General features: G+C 45.7%; 1 protein-coding gene across 1 annotated transcript in view; it reads right to left on the bottom strand.

The window, feature by feature from the left end:
* DSTYK (dual serine/threonine and tyrosine protein kinase) overlaps positions 1 to 15,922 on the bottom strand; it is a 47,449-nt gene that overhangs the window by 15,016 nt on the left and 16,511 nt on the right. Inside the window, exons 2-3 of the mRNA XM_045787538.2 lie at positions 14,697 to 15,085; positions 3,417 to 4,086 (exon numbers count right to left, since the gene is read on the bottom strand). Of these exons, the coding sequence (XP_045643494.1) occupies positions 3,417 to 4,086; positions 14,697 to 15,085 (1,059 nt within the window). The remainder of the gene's footprint in view (positions 1 to 3,416; positions 4,087 to 14,696; positions 15,086 to 15,922) is intronic.

The raw sequence follows: 15,922 nt of genomic DNA, 5'->3' as shown, positions 1-15,922 counted from the left end.
CTTTGTCAGGTGGGTATTACTGGTCATATTTTATAGGTCAGGAAACAGCCTCAAAGAGAGGACAGAGGGGGCACTGGGAAGGGGACAGTACAGTTAGGAAGGACGACGGTTAGCATCTGAACCCAAAGCTCTTGGACTGCCTTGGCTCTCTGTAACATTTCATACTGTGCAGCTCCTGGAAAAATACAAGAGTTGGGGATTCGATGTTAATCAATTACTAGATAAAAAGTAAAACTGGAATATTGTTGCCAACCTGCTACTACTTCCCAGAATTAGAAAGCTGTTCTGAAAGTCAGAGAACAGAACCTAAGACAAATTACCTGCAAAAACTCTACACCTAAAAAGGCACTCTCATGTCACTGTGGGAATTTAAATTGGTGCCACCTCTTTGAAGGAAATCTCATAATATCTATCAAAAAAATTTTTGAACCTACCAAAATTTTAAACTAACCAACCAACCAGCAAAAATAACTAAATACCCTTTGCCCACTATTCTGCTTCTAGGAATTATTTTTCTAGAAATATACCTTTACAAGTTCCAAAGATATATGTGTAAATGATAATGCAGTAGAGTTTGTAATAGCAAAAAAGAAAAAAGAATGAGTCTAAATGTCCATCAGTAGGGATATAAATAAAATCAGATACATCTGTTAGAAGAAAACAAATTCATGTGTACATTTATGGAAAGATCTCTAAGATAGGAGTTCAGTGAAAAAGCAAGGGGCAGAAGAACATGGAGGACAACTAGGTGGCTGGAGGACAGCATCTTTATATCTCTGAGTGAAGTACTATGTATGTAGGTATTATCTTTTAAAAGAAAGTATTTTCGGAAGTATGTATGTAATACAGGCTGCATGCATGCATCACCTCTATTTTTATTATTTTTTTAAGATTTTATTTATTTGAGAGAGAAAGACAGCGTGCGCGTTTGTGCACACGAGCAGGGGGAGGGGCAGCGGGAGAGGAACAAGTAGACTCCCCGCCGAGCAGGGAGCCTGCCATGGGACCGGATCCAAGGACCCCGAGATCACGACCTGAACTGAAGTCAGACACTTAACTGACTGAGCCACCAAGATGCCCCCCATTACCTTTATTTTAAAATAAAACCCAGTACCAGAAACCTGGCTCCTTGGGCTATGTGGTAGCTCTCTTCTAAATCTACTTATCATTGCCTCACGGATCCCCAGAAAGAACTGAGAACAAGGTTCAGAAGCAGAGATGTAAGTCCTGTGTGATACACAGCTAACTAGGGAAGTGGCTTCACAAATCCACCACGTAGTTGACAGAGCCAGGCGTCTGATCTACTTGTTCCCAGCCCTCCCCCCAACGTCTGTTGAACTAACCACTACATCCCAGGCACCAGACATGGTATCCCCAGCGCACAATAAACAATCAAATATTTCACGGTCTGCCAACCTCCCTGCCCGGCCCACCCTTTACCCTGCACACTACGATGCCGGCGCTGTAGCCCCAGCGTCGTAAGTTAGTCAAAAGCCGTCCCAGGATCGCCACTGCAAGTCCTCCCCACAGTGGGAATTCACCAGAGTTACCTTTGTTCATCTTTAGAAAGACCTGTAAGAAACAAGGCTTCCTGTGCTTGCTAAAGTGGGCCCTGTGTCCTCCGTGTAAGTGTGACACAGCCATACACCATCATTCACACGCCCGTTCAAACTCCCGAGAGGTAGCGCACAGAGACTGTGGGAACTGCTGTAGCAGATGTGGTGAGAAACAAGACCCCGTTCTCCTTCGTCTCGCGGATTTTAGAAAACAGTCAGAAGAACATCAACAACTGTAATAAAAGAAAATGAAAATTGCCAGAAATTCCAGGTACGCATGAAATGCGGTAGGAGTTCAGAGGGAGGCAATCACTATTAGCTAAGAAAATTGAAGAACCTTCATGAAAAATGTTATTTAGAAGAGGCCTTGAAGGGTAGGTAGGATTTGGAGACTCACAAAGAAAAGACGTTTTGGGTTTAGGGCAGGGAGGGAGCAAAGAGAAAGTAAAGGGAGAGTTGGGGCACAGCTAGCAGCTGAGAGCAACTGAGATGGGGATTAGCGGAAGGTGCCCAGTGGGAAACAGGAGCGGGAAAGTTGGTCAGGGCCAGGCTTTGGAAGATCCTCAACACAAGGCTAAGGGTCTAAACTTCGTCTGTAGGAACAGGGGGCCAACCCAGATGAACTGGGGGAAGGCAAGAAACATGTCCGGGAGACCAAGAGGTAGCGAGGAGCTACAGGGACAGCAGGAGCTCAGGTGGACTGAAGAAGAGGGAACAGAAAAGCAAAGGTGGATATGAAATACGGAAGAAGACGCATGGGGACTTGGCCACTGACCGGATGCGGGGACAAGGGAGAGCAAAAAGCTGGAGACCATGCTGAGGTTCCGAAGCTGCTTACCGGGTAGATGGCGGCGGCAGGAACTGGGAATAGATTCAGAGGCTTTGGTAAAGCATGGAAATTCAGAGTACGGGCCCAGGAATCAGACTGTTAGATTCAAACTCTGCCTTTACTCTTCAGTAGCTGTGACCTTGAGCAAATTATTTAAACTGCCGAAGCCTCAGTTCTCTCATCAAGAAGATAGCAATATGCAGAATCCACAGAGGGATTGAAAAAAAAAAAAACTGATGCGACGTCCCATGTCAGAAATTCTGATTAATCGGTCTGGAGTGCTCTGGGGTGATCTCAAACATCTCCATTTTCAAAAAGCCCCCCAGGAGATGTGGACATACAGCCATGATTGAGAACCTCACGGGTAACCTGCAAACCACATCCCTGGAATTAATGGGTGGTAGGGCTTATGTTCCTGCAGGGAGGTTTACAGAGCAGTCCATATACAAAGTCAGCTGCATCGAAACCTCAACCCCAAAAGGCCTAACAAATCACTTTGGCCCAATTTTGTCAACAGCCATTCAGGAAGAATAGACTTCCAGAAAAGCTATAAACACGACTTTGGGAAATACTCCTGCACTGGGTTTCAGGAGCAGCCTGGAAAGAAAATGAGACTGCAACACACAAAAAAAGAACCAATACGGAAGCATGGGCCATGCCAAAGGTTAAAGCCAAGGTGAAAGCATGACTTAGTAACGTTCTTCAGGCAGCTCTTCTCCAGCTCCATCAAGGTCAAGGGGTTACAGATATAAACTGGAGATTAAAGAGAGTTATTAGGATGAACTTACCAGAAGCTGGACTACCAGTCCTGGGAAGGAATGACAGTGAAATCATCCAGGAAGGCCTCTGAGAACGAGAGAGGCCGTTCTGGCTAAGTGATTGAAGGTGGGCTCCTACTAACGACAGTTGGGTAGATGAGACTCTCCTGAGTTTCCTTTGGCCTTCAGAATCCATGGGACTCAATTTCCAGCTAGAAAAGGGTTAAAGAATCCTGGGGCCCCAGCAGCCCACACCAAGCTCTCTAGACCTACCTTTAAATTCCATGTTGGCAGCATCATCCAGAAGTTCCTCCTTCATGGTGTTAAGTGTCTCAACAATCATGTCCTTCATTTCCTCCTGCTTTCGGTTGGCAATATTCATCAATGATTCGTACAACTCATTTTCCTTCTTTCGAGTATATTCCAGACGTTTGGGAGTGATCTGCAGGTCCCGCTGCATGTCAAAGGCCTGGTTAATAAAGATGTCGAGGCAGTGGCAGTGCACCCGGTTCAGGGCCTTGGCTGCATCCACCAGGCGGGTCTGTAGCACCTGGTGAGAAAACGTGCTCAAGTGCCTCAGTTTCTCACTTTGCTCCACCAACATGCTCTGAGCTTTAGTGTCTTGGCCAGGGGCCCCGCAGTTACAGTGACTGCTGCTCAGATAGCCCAGGTCCATCAGCTGGCGATGGAGGGGTGATCTTTCATTCTCTAGTCTTCTGGTGGATGAGGCAATGATCTCTGAGCCCAGTGTCGGCACTTTGAAAAAGAACACGGGAAAGGAGAAATACTTTCGGATTTCCTGAAGCTCTTGCTCGTCCCTCTCAGACAGTTCATCTTTGTGGAGTGCATAGGTTATCACAGGCAAGAAATCGTTCACCAAGTCACCCAGAACATCCACTGCAGGCCGGAGGCCTTGGCACGGTGCTACCACAATGTCCACGTCCTGGAAGGGGAAGGGGGGGTCATATCAGCACTTGGGGTCAGAACCAAACCTTGCCTCCCCAAAGTCCCACATTGAGACCAAAATCCAGATCTGTGACAGGGCAGTGGGACTTCAGTACGCCCCAATCATTTGCCCACCTCCTTCCTGAGTTCCCAACACTCCCTGCCACGGCCTAAGAGGCAGGCACTCATCTAGAGAGAGAGAGAAAACAGTCTGTAGAAAGGATGGCAGTCTTCAGTTATCTCAGATAAAAGGACTTTAGTTCCTGGCTTCCTTCCCCACCGATGCCCTCGATGCCCTCGGATGAAGGAGTAAGACAAATAATGGATGGAGAAAGAATTGATGTGGAAATGATCCCATCGGGATTGAGCCTGCCTGGAACATTCCTCCCACTCTCCCCTTCGCTCATATTACCAGCCCCGCCTTTCTAAGGCAGCTAACTCCCCTGCAGCCTTCCAATCTCCCTGTGTGCTCTTGTCATGCTTAGTGAGTCTTTCCTGGTACGCAATCCCAAGCACTCGCTACTTCTCCTTTCCTTAATGTACAACACATTTATAATTTATTTTTTAAAACCCATTTTTGGGGCACTTGGGTGGCTCAGTCAGTTGGTTGGGCTTCTGCCTTTGGCTCAGGTCATGATCCCAGGGTCCTGGGTTCCTAGAGTCCCACATCAGGCTCCTTGCTCAGTGGGAAGCCTGCCCCTCCTTCTGCCTCTCCCCTTGCTTGTGCACGAAATCTCTCTCTCTGACAAATAAAATCTTAAAAAAAAATAAAAAATAAATAAAATCCATGTTTCCCCAATAGCCTGTCAACCCTTTGAGGGCAGGGACCATGTCTACCTCGTTAACATGGTAACTTCAGTGCCTAACACATAGCTCTCACTATTGTTGAATCAATCAAGCACGACACTAAAAGCCAGGTTTGCCAAACATTATTACTGTCCTATTCTAACGGTTTGCAGGTATCCCAAAGTCTTAGCCACGTAAGTCTTGGTAATACCTTTATTCTCATGATCACTTGGTATGACAGAGACTAAGGTTTGCCTATCCAATACTTAGCCTCTGCATTATTGGGAAGGCAATGGCCTTTACAGGCAAGGCTGCCCAATCAGTGGGTGGGGCTTTCAGGAAAGCTTCTTAGAGGGGGTCTGATCCTACCAGGAAGTATGCTCTTTGGCCTCATCCTTTTCGCCTGGAACAAGAAGGTCATCCTACAGCCCTAAGGCAAACCTGAGGGTAGAAGCCAGTATTGAGGGTGATGAAGCACAAACAAACAGGGGGCTTGGGTCCCTGCTGATGGCAATGCTGGCGCACCAGCCTGGCTTCACTTCTTTCACGTAAGGGGAAAATTAACTTCTATCTTGTTTAAGCAAGCCCATTTTCCTGATTGTCTGTTACATATGATTGTACCCAATCATGACTGCTAGACCCAAGATCCTAAAGTGAGTTTCAAGAATGATCTTTGGGGGCGCCTGGGTGGCTCAGTCGTTCAGCGTCTGCCTTCAGCTCAGGGCGTGATTGGGATCGAGCCCCGCATCGGGCTCCCTGCTCTGCTGGGAGCCTGCTTCCTCCTCTCCCACTCCCCCTGCTTGTGTTCCCTCTCTCGCTGGCTGTCTCTCTCTGTCAAATAAATCAATAAAATCTTTAAAAAAAAAAAAAAAAGAATGATCTTTGGTTTAGAAACAAACCTCTACAGGTCTTTTTCTAGCCAATAGTTTTTGCTTTTGTGTTCTACTTCTTTCCTGAGGGTCCTGAGGCACTTAAAGAGCAGATGTTTCCATCCACTGCATAGGTTGCTCTTCTCGATCTTTGAAATTGTGTACTTCGCCTGGTATTCCAGACCTAAAGGTCGACCAGGAGACTCCTGGCCTGTATCACCACTGTAGGCACACCAAGTAGGATGTCTTCAGGGACCTGCAAGCTCAAAATCAATCCTCCACAGAATTCTAGCCCATTTTACAGAGTTACAAAAGAATTCAACACAGACCTGTTCAAGTTTGTGTCTTTAACATTTATCAGATGTTGCAAATGAAATACCTTATTTGAAATGTAAAAACTATGCAATTGTTTGTTTCCTTTCAGACTCATATTCTGTTTTCATTCCTTACCTTACTGAGTAGCAGGTATTTTTGATGAAAAAAAATTTTAAATAAAAACCTGGGAACTTTTCCCTTTTGATCTCCTTGCCTAGATAAGAAAGGACTGGGAAATGCCAGCCTATTGTTTCTTGTACTCTGTGTGTGTGTGTGTGTGTGTGAGAGAGAGAGAGACAGAGAGAGAGAGAGAGAGAGACAGAGAGAGAGAGAGAGAGATATCTCCCATCCTCAGAAAAGCTGTACAAAGATCCCATCTTCCCCAGTAAAGAATCAGTAAGCTTAATTCTCAGGTGGATCACGTAAGTGTTATTTGGCTGGCCACTCTAAACTCCCTAAAGCTAAAAGTGCTTTCAGCATCTCACCATTTCTAATTTGAGCAAACACTAAAAATCCAGCTACTTCCCATCCAAGCCCAGGCCAAGAAAAAATCTGCTGTTTCATTTATGCCTCGAACTGCATGAAATGTTTTCTGGTTGGTAGACTAGTCTGACACTCATCCCACTGTTCAAAACAAACCCCCTTTCACTGCCCCGAGTCCCACTGCTAGAGTATGAATCACCGCATGAGGCATATTCAAAAAGTGGGTAAGAGCTTTTACTGTTAGAGTAGAACACACAGTTGCCTAAATGCCAACATTATATAATACATATAATAATTTGATAAAGACTAGGAGAGAATCCCAAGAAATGAAAAGTTACAGCAAGATAGAGAATTATAGGTGAAAATGTTTTAAAAAATATTTAAAGTTGCAAACCTCTCTTTGATACATTTTGAAAGATATAAATCAATCAAACTTATTACAGGAATATCATGAGAAGAAAGCCTAAATACACAACACCAAAGTAGAGTTCTTTAGAAAATCATCAGGAATAATTTTGTTTGCTTGTTTATTTATGATGGATTTTCTTAAAATTCTAAAATTTCCAGGTTTTCCTCAAAGAGCCAAAAGCTGTGGGGTCCACTTGCAGAACCAATATCCCTCCTAGGAGACTGACTTTATTTGCTCACAGGTGCAAATTCATTTAAAAACAAAAAACACACAATTCAGGGCTTTCTAATGGTAGGTACCGCCTGACACACTGGCAAACAGAAAGAAGTTGTCCACTCCTAAATCTATCTTGGACTAAACAGCCCTGGGCAGAAAACAAGCACCACGCTCGCTCTCCTCCATTCCGCAGTGAACTGGCGTGTGCGGCTGCTCTCACCACGCTGATTAGCACCGTGAGTGCGGTGAGACAGGCAGAGAGAGCCGCCCGCCTGACATCCTGGCGGCAGTACAAACCAGGCTGGAATGTGCTGTGTGATTCTGTGACACTTACAGTGAAGGGATGACTCATCTCTGACAGTTACAAACAAAAAGGGAAGCTAGCACTGTCTCCGGGAGACAGGGAGTGAAAAAAGTCATCATTAATATAGAGGACGAGCCAGACCCGTTGTGGGCCCTATTATGGCCCGAGACGGAAGTCTGACCTCGGCCAGTTTCGTGGAAGGCTATTTGCCTTCCTAGCACCTAGAACGGAGCTGGCACTTTGCGAACATCCAACAAATACATGTGGAATGAATGGATGAATAAATGATGCCTTCGCTACCTGCTCAAAACCATTTTCTAGAATCATATTTAAATTTCCTATCTTTTAACCCATATCCCATACATTTAGCTGTGATTGCTGTTTGCCTCCACTCCAAGAATAAAGCAGTGAGTAAGCCTTTTGCTCCTAAGTCAATCAGGGGAAAAGGCTCTCAGGGAATAACGACAGTACCCCCAAAATTCCCATTGGGAGTCACCGTGAATTCCTAAAGAGATTTCTCTTGTAGAATGCATTCTGCACAAATCTACAGAATCCATACAAGTTGGTGTGTTAACCATCAATTTTCTCGGCAAGATTAAGAGAATGAACAGAAAAGAGACTGCTACCCTGCAAACACCAGAACTGACCTCTTGGGTTTTGTCTTTAATGTAAAATGACATTATCTTAAATGCCAAGAAGAAAGGGCTCAACCACTGAAGAAGCCTGACCACTTCCTAAGAACACTGGCTCTTACGGCTCGTGGCGCAGCCCTGAAACTCAGTTCTGGCCAAGAATGACTGTATTAACTGATGGTTCCAGCAGAAGACAGCCATGCTCTCAGGTAGCTCACAAAGGTCCTTGCTGTCTCTACAGTTCTGAAGCCTCAGGTTCCCGCCACACAGACAAGAACATAACTACATAACACAGCTCTGCCCAAGCTCCGCAACTGACCCCGTCTCGACCTCAATCCCTGTCTCCATAGTCTACCTACTTTTACTGTCCATTCTCCTCCCGTGCCATTCTCATGGGGCAGTCCAGAGGTTTTTCCTGTTTGTTTTTATACAGGTTGATTCTTCTTCGTTTTTACATGGTTCCCAGAAGGATCACTCTTAAACATTAATTACATATTAAGGAAAATACCTCTCTGTTCTTGTTACACTGTAGAAAATACCTGGCTGAATACATACTGAATGGCCTCTCTGCATCTACCTTGCAGCTCTTGGAACATCCAGTACCCGGAGATACAGACAAAAGCAGAAATCTGAAGCTTTATTCTCTTGTCACTTAGGAGATTCATCAAAGCAGAGAGACGAAGCAGTAGAACGGAGAAGAGAGAACGAAGAAGGGAAGACTTTACCTTTTAACTTCATAACTTTAACTTTTGTCTTATTTAGCTTTTAATAACATCCTTCTCTTCTTCCATTACAAAAGAACTTCTGTAATGAATGATGAAGAACTTTGTCTCTAACTGGAACAGAATAATGACAATAAGTAAGCTGGAACCAGAAGGACTTACAAAGGGAAGGAGTTCCAACATGGTTGTCAGGGAATGGACTGGTGACTGAGAGAGGGGGACATTCTCTTCTCAAGGACTCTGATTAATACAATTAAAAGGAGGAGGGAACTGGCTTACTCTGTACCAGACTGCGCGAAATCCTCACACACTCTCTCATTAAGGCCTCACACTAGTCCTAGAAGATAAGGATCACTACCGCCATCTTGCCGAAGAGGGAACCAGCCCAGTCACCCGGTCAGTGAACTGACAAAGCCAGGATGCAGATCCAGGTCTGCTTGACTACCAAGAGACACTTTAACAGCTACTGAAGGTCCACTGTGGGTCAGGAACCATCTGGGCTTATTTTGGGCAAGTTCTGAAAGAAGAATAAAGGATGGACAAGATGACTTTAGGGATCCTGACAATTCTAGTGTTCCAGGGTAAAAAGTCTGTCCTACGAAGGAAAAGCTCTGTCATGAAACAAACTTGCAGGGCTTGGCTGAGATACTATGAAAGAAGTCAAAACCAGAACATTTTTATTTATTTATTTATTTATTTATTTATTTATTTATTTATTTATTTATTTTAAGATTTTATTTATTTATTTGACAGAGAGAGACAGCCAGCGCGAGAGGGAACACAAGCAGGGGGAGTGGGAGAGGAAGAAGCAGGCTCTTAGTGGAGGAGCCTGATGTGGGGCTCGAACCCAGAACGCTGGGATCACGCCCTGAGCCGAAGGCAGATGCTTAACTGCTGCGCTACCCAGGCGCCCCAAAACCAGAACATTTTTAATAGCCCCAACACCAGAGTTTCTGCCTGGTGACAGTACTTTCAACCCCCGAGTCTCTGAATTCCCTACCCCCACGATCCTCAACTCAAGGTGAAACATACACAGATCTCTGACACAGAGAAAACAGGGAAGCCTCTGGGTGTAAGAAAGAGCTGGGTGGCTCAGTCGGTTGAGCGTCTGCCTTCAGCTCAGGTCATGATCCCAGGGTCCTGGGATTAAGCCTTATGTCAGGCTCCCTGCTCCGTGGAAAGCCTGCTTCTCCCTCTCCTTCTGCCTCTCCCTCACCTGCTCATGCTCTTTCTCTCTTGCTCGCTCAATCTCAAATAAATAAAATCTTTAAAAAAAGAGAGAGGCAGATGGATCCGAGAGAAAATAAAAAAGAAGATTAAGACTATAATCTCTGCCAGATTTTCTCCCCAAGAGCTAACCCTGGAAGGCCACAAATGAATCACTGGTGATGAACAGAGAAAACAGCCTCAAATCCAAGATGTTCTTTTTACTTTTATTTTAGTGAGCACAGGAATTTAAAAAAAAAAAAAAAACTTGCCTCTATACCACCCACATCAAACAGGTAAATTCACCTGCACTATGTCTTTGCCGGTTTCTGGGCCAAGAGCAGCACACACACAGATATGCAGGATGCTTACGTTCCACTACGTCTGTCAGTGTGTTAGCGGAGAGGCAAGAGAGATATTAAATATGAAGGGTCCAGGCTCGCTGCCTAGAGGGAATTTATACTTTCGCATTTGCCTGAACTTCCAATACCCTTTTTTAACATAACACTCTAGTTCCCCTTTTTCTTTGCCCCATAAAATCATGGTTTCTTGACTGTAATTCTATCTCCGGAGTGCCATTCTCCATCTTGTACATGTTACCCCAACTTTGGGTCTTTTTCCTTGGCATGTCCATTTTTGACCCAATTCCATATACTATCTCCCCCTAAACGTTATCTTCTTGCCCAGGGGACCTTCACCCAGCCTCTTTCCGTTTCATTACCAATCAAGTGTTATCTTGCAATCTAGAGACATTCAAGATAAGATAGAGTATCTAACTAAAGGTGAACAACACACAACAGATTTAGTTTTCTAAGGCACCACTATAAATGCCAAAAACTAGACAAAAATTGAGAAAAGCTCATTTTCTAGCAACAAATAGTGTTTGGTAAATTTGGGTTAAAATTTTGCATAAACTTTTGTCATTTTTAAGTAAAATCCTTTAATGATTTTGGGTTGTGAAAATATTAACTGCTGAGAAATTAAGAATACCAAGGTCTGTATGACATTAAAAATAGATTATTTCCATTGTTAGCTATTGCCTGAGACTGAGGGCTATAAAGAGAAAATTTTACTACTCCAACTAGTTAGAGTTAAAAATAAAGTTTATTTGCAAGTCATCAGACCTTTCCTGGAAATATTATGGTCAACCTCAGTTCCCTGAAAGATACCCCAGCAGTCACCATCCTGAGCCAACAACCGTGTCCACGTGTGGCAGTCTGGCCGCCAGGTGACGCGTACATTTGTCCAAAGGGTGGAGGTAAACAGGCCGGCAGAAGGACTGACAGCTCTGTCAGTGCCACCACAAGTGAGACACCATGGCCAGGCGGCAGGAGTCCCACCTCAGACTGCCAGAGTTTAATCCTCTCGGCTCCTTGCTACTCCTTTTCTTATAGGTGGTCACAGGAAAAATTAACACACACACCCCTCCCCACATATCAGACTGAGGCAACTCCGAAGGGGACAGCCGTGTTCCACTGGACTCGTAAGAGGAGGTGGTGGTCTACGTGCCAGACAGGGGGTGAGGGTGGAGAAGGGGAAGCATGTGCGTGGAGACAGACCTAGGGAGCACGGTGAATAGTGAAATGTGTTGCCAACTGGAAAATGACTATGTTTTAACACTAAAGGAGGTTATGGAAACTAACAGCTTCATGGTGTGCCTCTGCTATTGCATTATGAACTGAGAATCTCAGGGGACCCAGAGCTAAAAAGCTGGGAATACCAAGCACTGTGGGTCCACGTGGGTCAGCCTATTCTGGAACACACTGAAACTGGCTAATTTATGAGGACTTTAAAGTACCGTACTAGAAGAATGACCATTGTATAAGAGGGTAGGGGAAACTCTGCTTTGATAATCTGACAGCTGAAAATGAACATCTCATTTCCCCTAATTCAGTCTTGGTTTCCTTGAGCCAAGTTTTCCTTTCTTTACCACCCCCTTTGCAAACCAAATGGAAGGGCTGTTTACAGCTAACTCACTGGTCCTAAATATAACTGCAGCTAAACAAAAAGGTCTTTTTCACTGGCACAGAAATCTTCAAGGTAGCTGGGAAGCGCCCCCGGCAGTGAGCTCCCGGCACTGAGGCCCACAAATGCAATGAAGACAGGAGCCTGACTGTGGTGGAAGAGCAGGGCCTGAGCTCCACAGAGGAGACCAAGGCCTCCCTGAGGCATGGCATCAAGGGGTTCCACACTTAGAACCGTTGGGGTCCGTTGCTATTTCTACATCAAAACCACTGGAGAATAAAGCAGATCCGCAGAAACACTGGCTAAGGAAGCCTCACAAACCACATGAAACAGAACGCAAGAGGCTAGAGAATTCTTCAGGACAAGAGAATATTCCTCAGGAAGGAAAATACATGTTTCAGCTGTGCAGAGAGAAAGCTGATTTAGTGCCTCGACTTCCCAACCAAGTAGCCTCCTCAACTGTTACCTCGGTGGAGCGCTCAGCACACGTCAGGAGCAGGCCAGGCGGGCTCTCCCCGGCGAGAAGCGCGCGCGGATGTGCGCCCGGGGAACGGCCCTCACTTTCCTGCCTGGCACTTGTTCCAGCTGCCTCAATTCATGGAACAAAAGTAAATGAGCATTAAAAATTAAAGCCAATAAAATGAAGGGACTCAGAGAAATCAATCCAGTCACGCGCCTCTCCTGCACATGGCTTTGTTCACAGTCCAAGATTGTTTTTAAAAGGCAAGAACAGGAAGAATCACCACCGGACCGATAGTAGTCAGACCAGCTATTTAACAGTGTTTTTTAAGCTACAGGCCAGAATGTAGCAGCTCACAGCAGCAATTACTGGGTTGTTACCATCAGTTTCAAAAAAATGAAATCAAATAGAAAAGAGAAGACAGTAGTATGTTTTACAAAAAGTAAAAGTATTGTTTCATGAAATGTTACCTTAATGTATATGTGTATAGGGGCACCTGGGTGGCTCAGGTGGTTAAGCGTCTGCCTTCGGCCCAGGTCATGATCCCAGGGTCCTGGGATCCAGTCCCACATCGGGCTCACTGCTCACTGGGAGCCTGCTTCTCCCTCTGCTCCTCCCCCTGCTCCTGCGCTCCCTCTCTCTAATAAATAAATAAAATCTTAAAAGGTATACGTGTATATATGTACTAGGTCCTGATACAAAATGTTATTTCTTACAGTGAATGAAATTCTTTACATATATATTTACATATACGTATATATGTAAATATATATATTTTTTTTAATTAATCTCTACACCCAATGTGGTGCTCAAAGTCACAACTCCAAAATCAAGAGGAGCATGCTCTACCAACTGAGCTGGCCAGGTGACCCCAGTGAATGAAATTCTAGAAAAGTCTGAAAGCCACTGAACCCCTGGAACCTGAAGGAACCAGATCGGGCTAGTGTACCAGAGAGAGACTGTGCATGGCTCAAATACTTATGAGCTGGGCAGAAGTTCATGAGTCAACCAAGCAGCCTCAGTTAATAAACAAGGACTACTGTCAGAGTTGCTGTCGGCGTTACGTGAGAACTCTCTCCGCATCCTGGACCTGAGCAGTGTGAGCTCTCGGGTCTGGAAACGGAGGAAAACCACCGCTGAAACTCTGCTCAGAGAAAATACTGGCTTGTGTACAGAGCCCCTCAAGCCTTTATCAAGATAAAAGAAATCTGGTCTCTGGAAGGAAATGAGATGACAGCTTCTACTTCTAGAGTGTCAAAGGCCATGGCCACAACCAAAGGACTCATTCATTGACTGGGAGATCAGGCCTTTTAGAACAGGGGTAGATGCAGAGGTTATAAGAAACAAACAAAACTTCCTAGTCCTGCTAAACTAGCCCTTCCTGCCTGGCACAGCTAATCAAGGCGATGGAACTCTGTTCTGAGCAGGTCTGCATTCTTTTCATCTACCCACTCCTGACCCCTGACACAGTCACATTCTTTGCTGATCCCCACTCGGTCTAATCACGTAGCCCGGCCCCAGCTATAGTGCAGGACAGGAAGCCTAGCACAAGAGTGGAGTCCTTCCTAAGTGGAGATAGGAATACCAGATAGTCCATATCTCTTGGAAGCCATAAGAGCTGTGCTCTCTCTTGGGAGTTTACTTCCAAGAGAAGAGCCAAGAAGATATCCTTCAAGATGACAGGATCTCCATATCTCCTTACACTAAGCCAGACCTGCCCTCAGGTTCTCTAGTTCCTTAGAAAGTAGGAGACACGATCTGTCCCACTTGGTAAATAATGGCTAGGTCTAACGAAAAACTCACAAAATTCTTTCCTCCGTCTCAACTCGAGTAAGGGCACTCATAATCCAACATTTTATCATTCCTTTTAGAAAGGGATGGCTGGAGACAATTCTAGCAACGCCTTCTTGCTGAGAAATGAAAAAGGATTTCTGGTCCCAATCATAATTACTCTGTAAAAGCCTGTCGAGATGCAAGCAGCACATTCCTTCTATTGTAGAAAGGGAGATAACGGGGCAAGGAGATAAGTGAATTGCTCCGGGTCCTGCTGTGGTAGCAGACACCAGGATGGGTGCTGGCGCTGCTAGGGCCTTGTCTGTTTTTCAACTTCCTAGGTTATACGCTCTATCAGCGGATGCTCAGAGCCCAGATGATGTGCTGCCAAATGGCTGTGAGAAAGCTCAAATACAGGAACAGCTGCTATACATGTGTGCAACTGTTGTATAAGTATGAGGCCGGTACCTGTAAGAGAGCGTGGTGCATCGTCACCTCCAGTTCGGCTAAAACAGGGGCGGCGTCCTCGCCGTCCTCTTGGACCTCCAGGTCCTCCTCAGGGATGGTCTCCCAGTTGCCCTGGTGAGCAACCAGTGTGTGCACGAGTTCATACTGGCCGGGGAGCGCCAGGCTGACCCGAGTCTGAGTCCCATAGGTGAAGCGGAGGCGCCGAAGCTTACAGTTCTCCTCGCCGCCCAGCCTGGCGGTGGGAAGCACCTGCACCCCCAGCAGCAGGTTCAACAGCTGGCACTTGACATTACAATCCTGGCCGAGGATCAGGATGCAGGGAAGGCAGTCCACAATCTGCTGGAGGTACTTCTCTTCCTTAGGTGGGAAGGCAATGCAGCTCAGCTGGCCTGGTTGGGGAAGGGGAGGGTGGAGAAGGAGAAGGGAGTAGAGAGAGACAGTGAGGAGGGGTAGACAGAGACTCCCGCAGAGACCCAGTCAAGATGGCAGGGTCCTAGGGAAGCAATTTCTAGGAAGCCCTTGGTTGGACGAGACACCAGGAAAACATCCCAGCCGGAAAAGGCTCCTCAAATATCGAAAGGAGTCCCCTCCCTGGCGTGTCCCCAGAGCAGATGTCTCCATCTAGAAAGGGGCAGTGACCTGATCCCTCCCCGCTCCTTGTTCACGCGGTGCAGGGCCAGGCCAAGGAGTACACAAGGATTCGATCACAATCTCGAGAACCCTACACTGGCAGATCCAGAGAGGACTACATGAACTAGGACGGGAATCCAAGGAGAAACTGTACCTGAAGATGTCAAAACAAACACCTCGGTGACAGAAGACCTAGTACTTGAACACAGAAGGCCCTCTGAAACATCTCTGCTATCTGCAGTTTTAGTTTATTACTTTCCTGATTTGTGACGTCTTCTATAACTAAATGTGTGAGCTAATCTTTTCTGTGTGTGTGAGAGAGCTAATCTTTACATATGCATACATCAAAATAAAATGTCATTCAAGTTTGCCTTAGTTCTAGAATCTTTTCCAGTTCGTCTCTCTGAGAGCTGCTGACAGCACCCCAGCTGCCACATCTATTCTCCTGTAACTTTGGGTGCTCGGTGAAGATCAGTAACTCCTGATCAAGTCACATTCCTCCGGTTTACGGAGGACAAGGCGTTGAGTAAGACAAAGGGAAGAACTACGTTAGGAGAAAATCCGGGTAAATCTAGGAGGAGCGTGATCTATCTCGG

The sequence above is a fragment of the Ursus americanus genome, chromosome 2 (assembly GCF_024610735.1).
Source record: "Ursus americanus isolate L20-20 chromosome 2, mUrsAme1.1.p, whole genome shotgun sequence".
Classification (NCBI taxonomy): domain Eukaryota; kingdom Metazoa; phylum Chordata; class Mammalia; order Carnivora; family Ursidae; genus Ursus; species Ursus americanus.
Note: the sequence above shows the minus strand (reverse complement) of the source record. Positions and strands in the feature narration are given on the sequence as shown.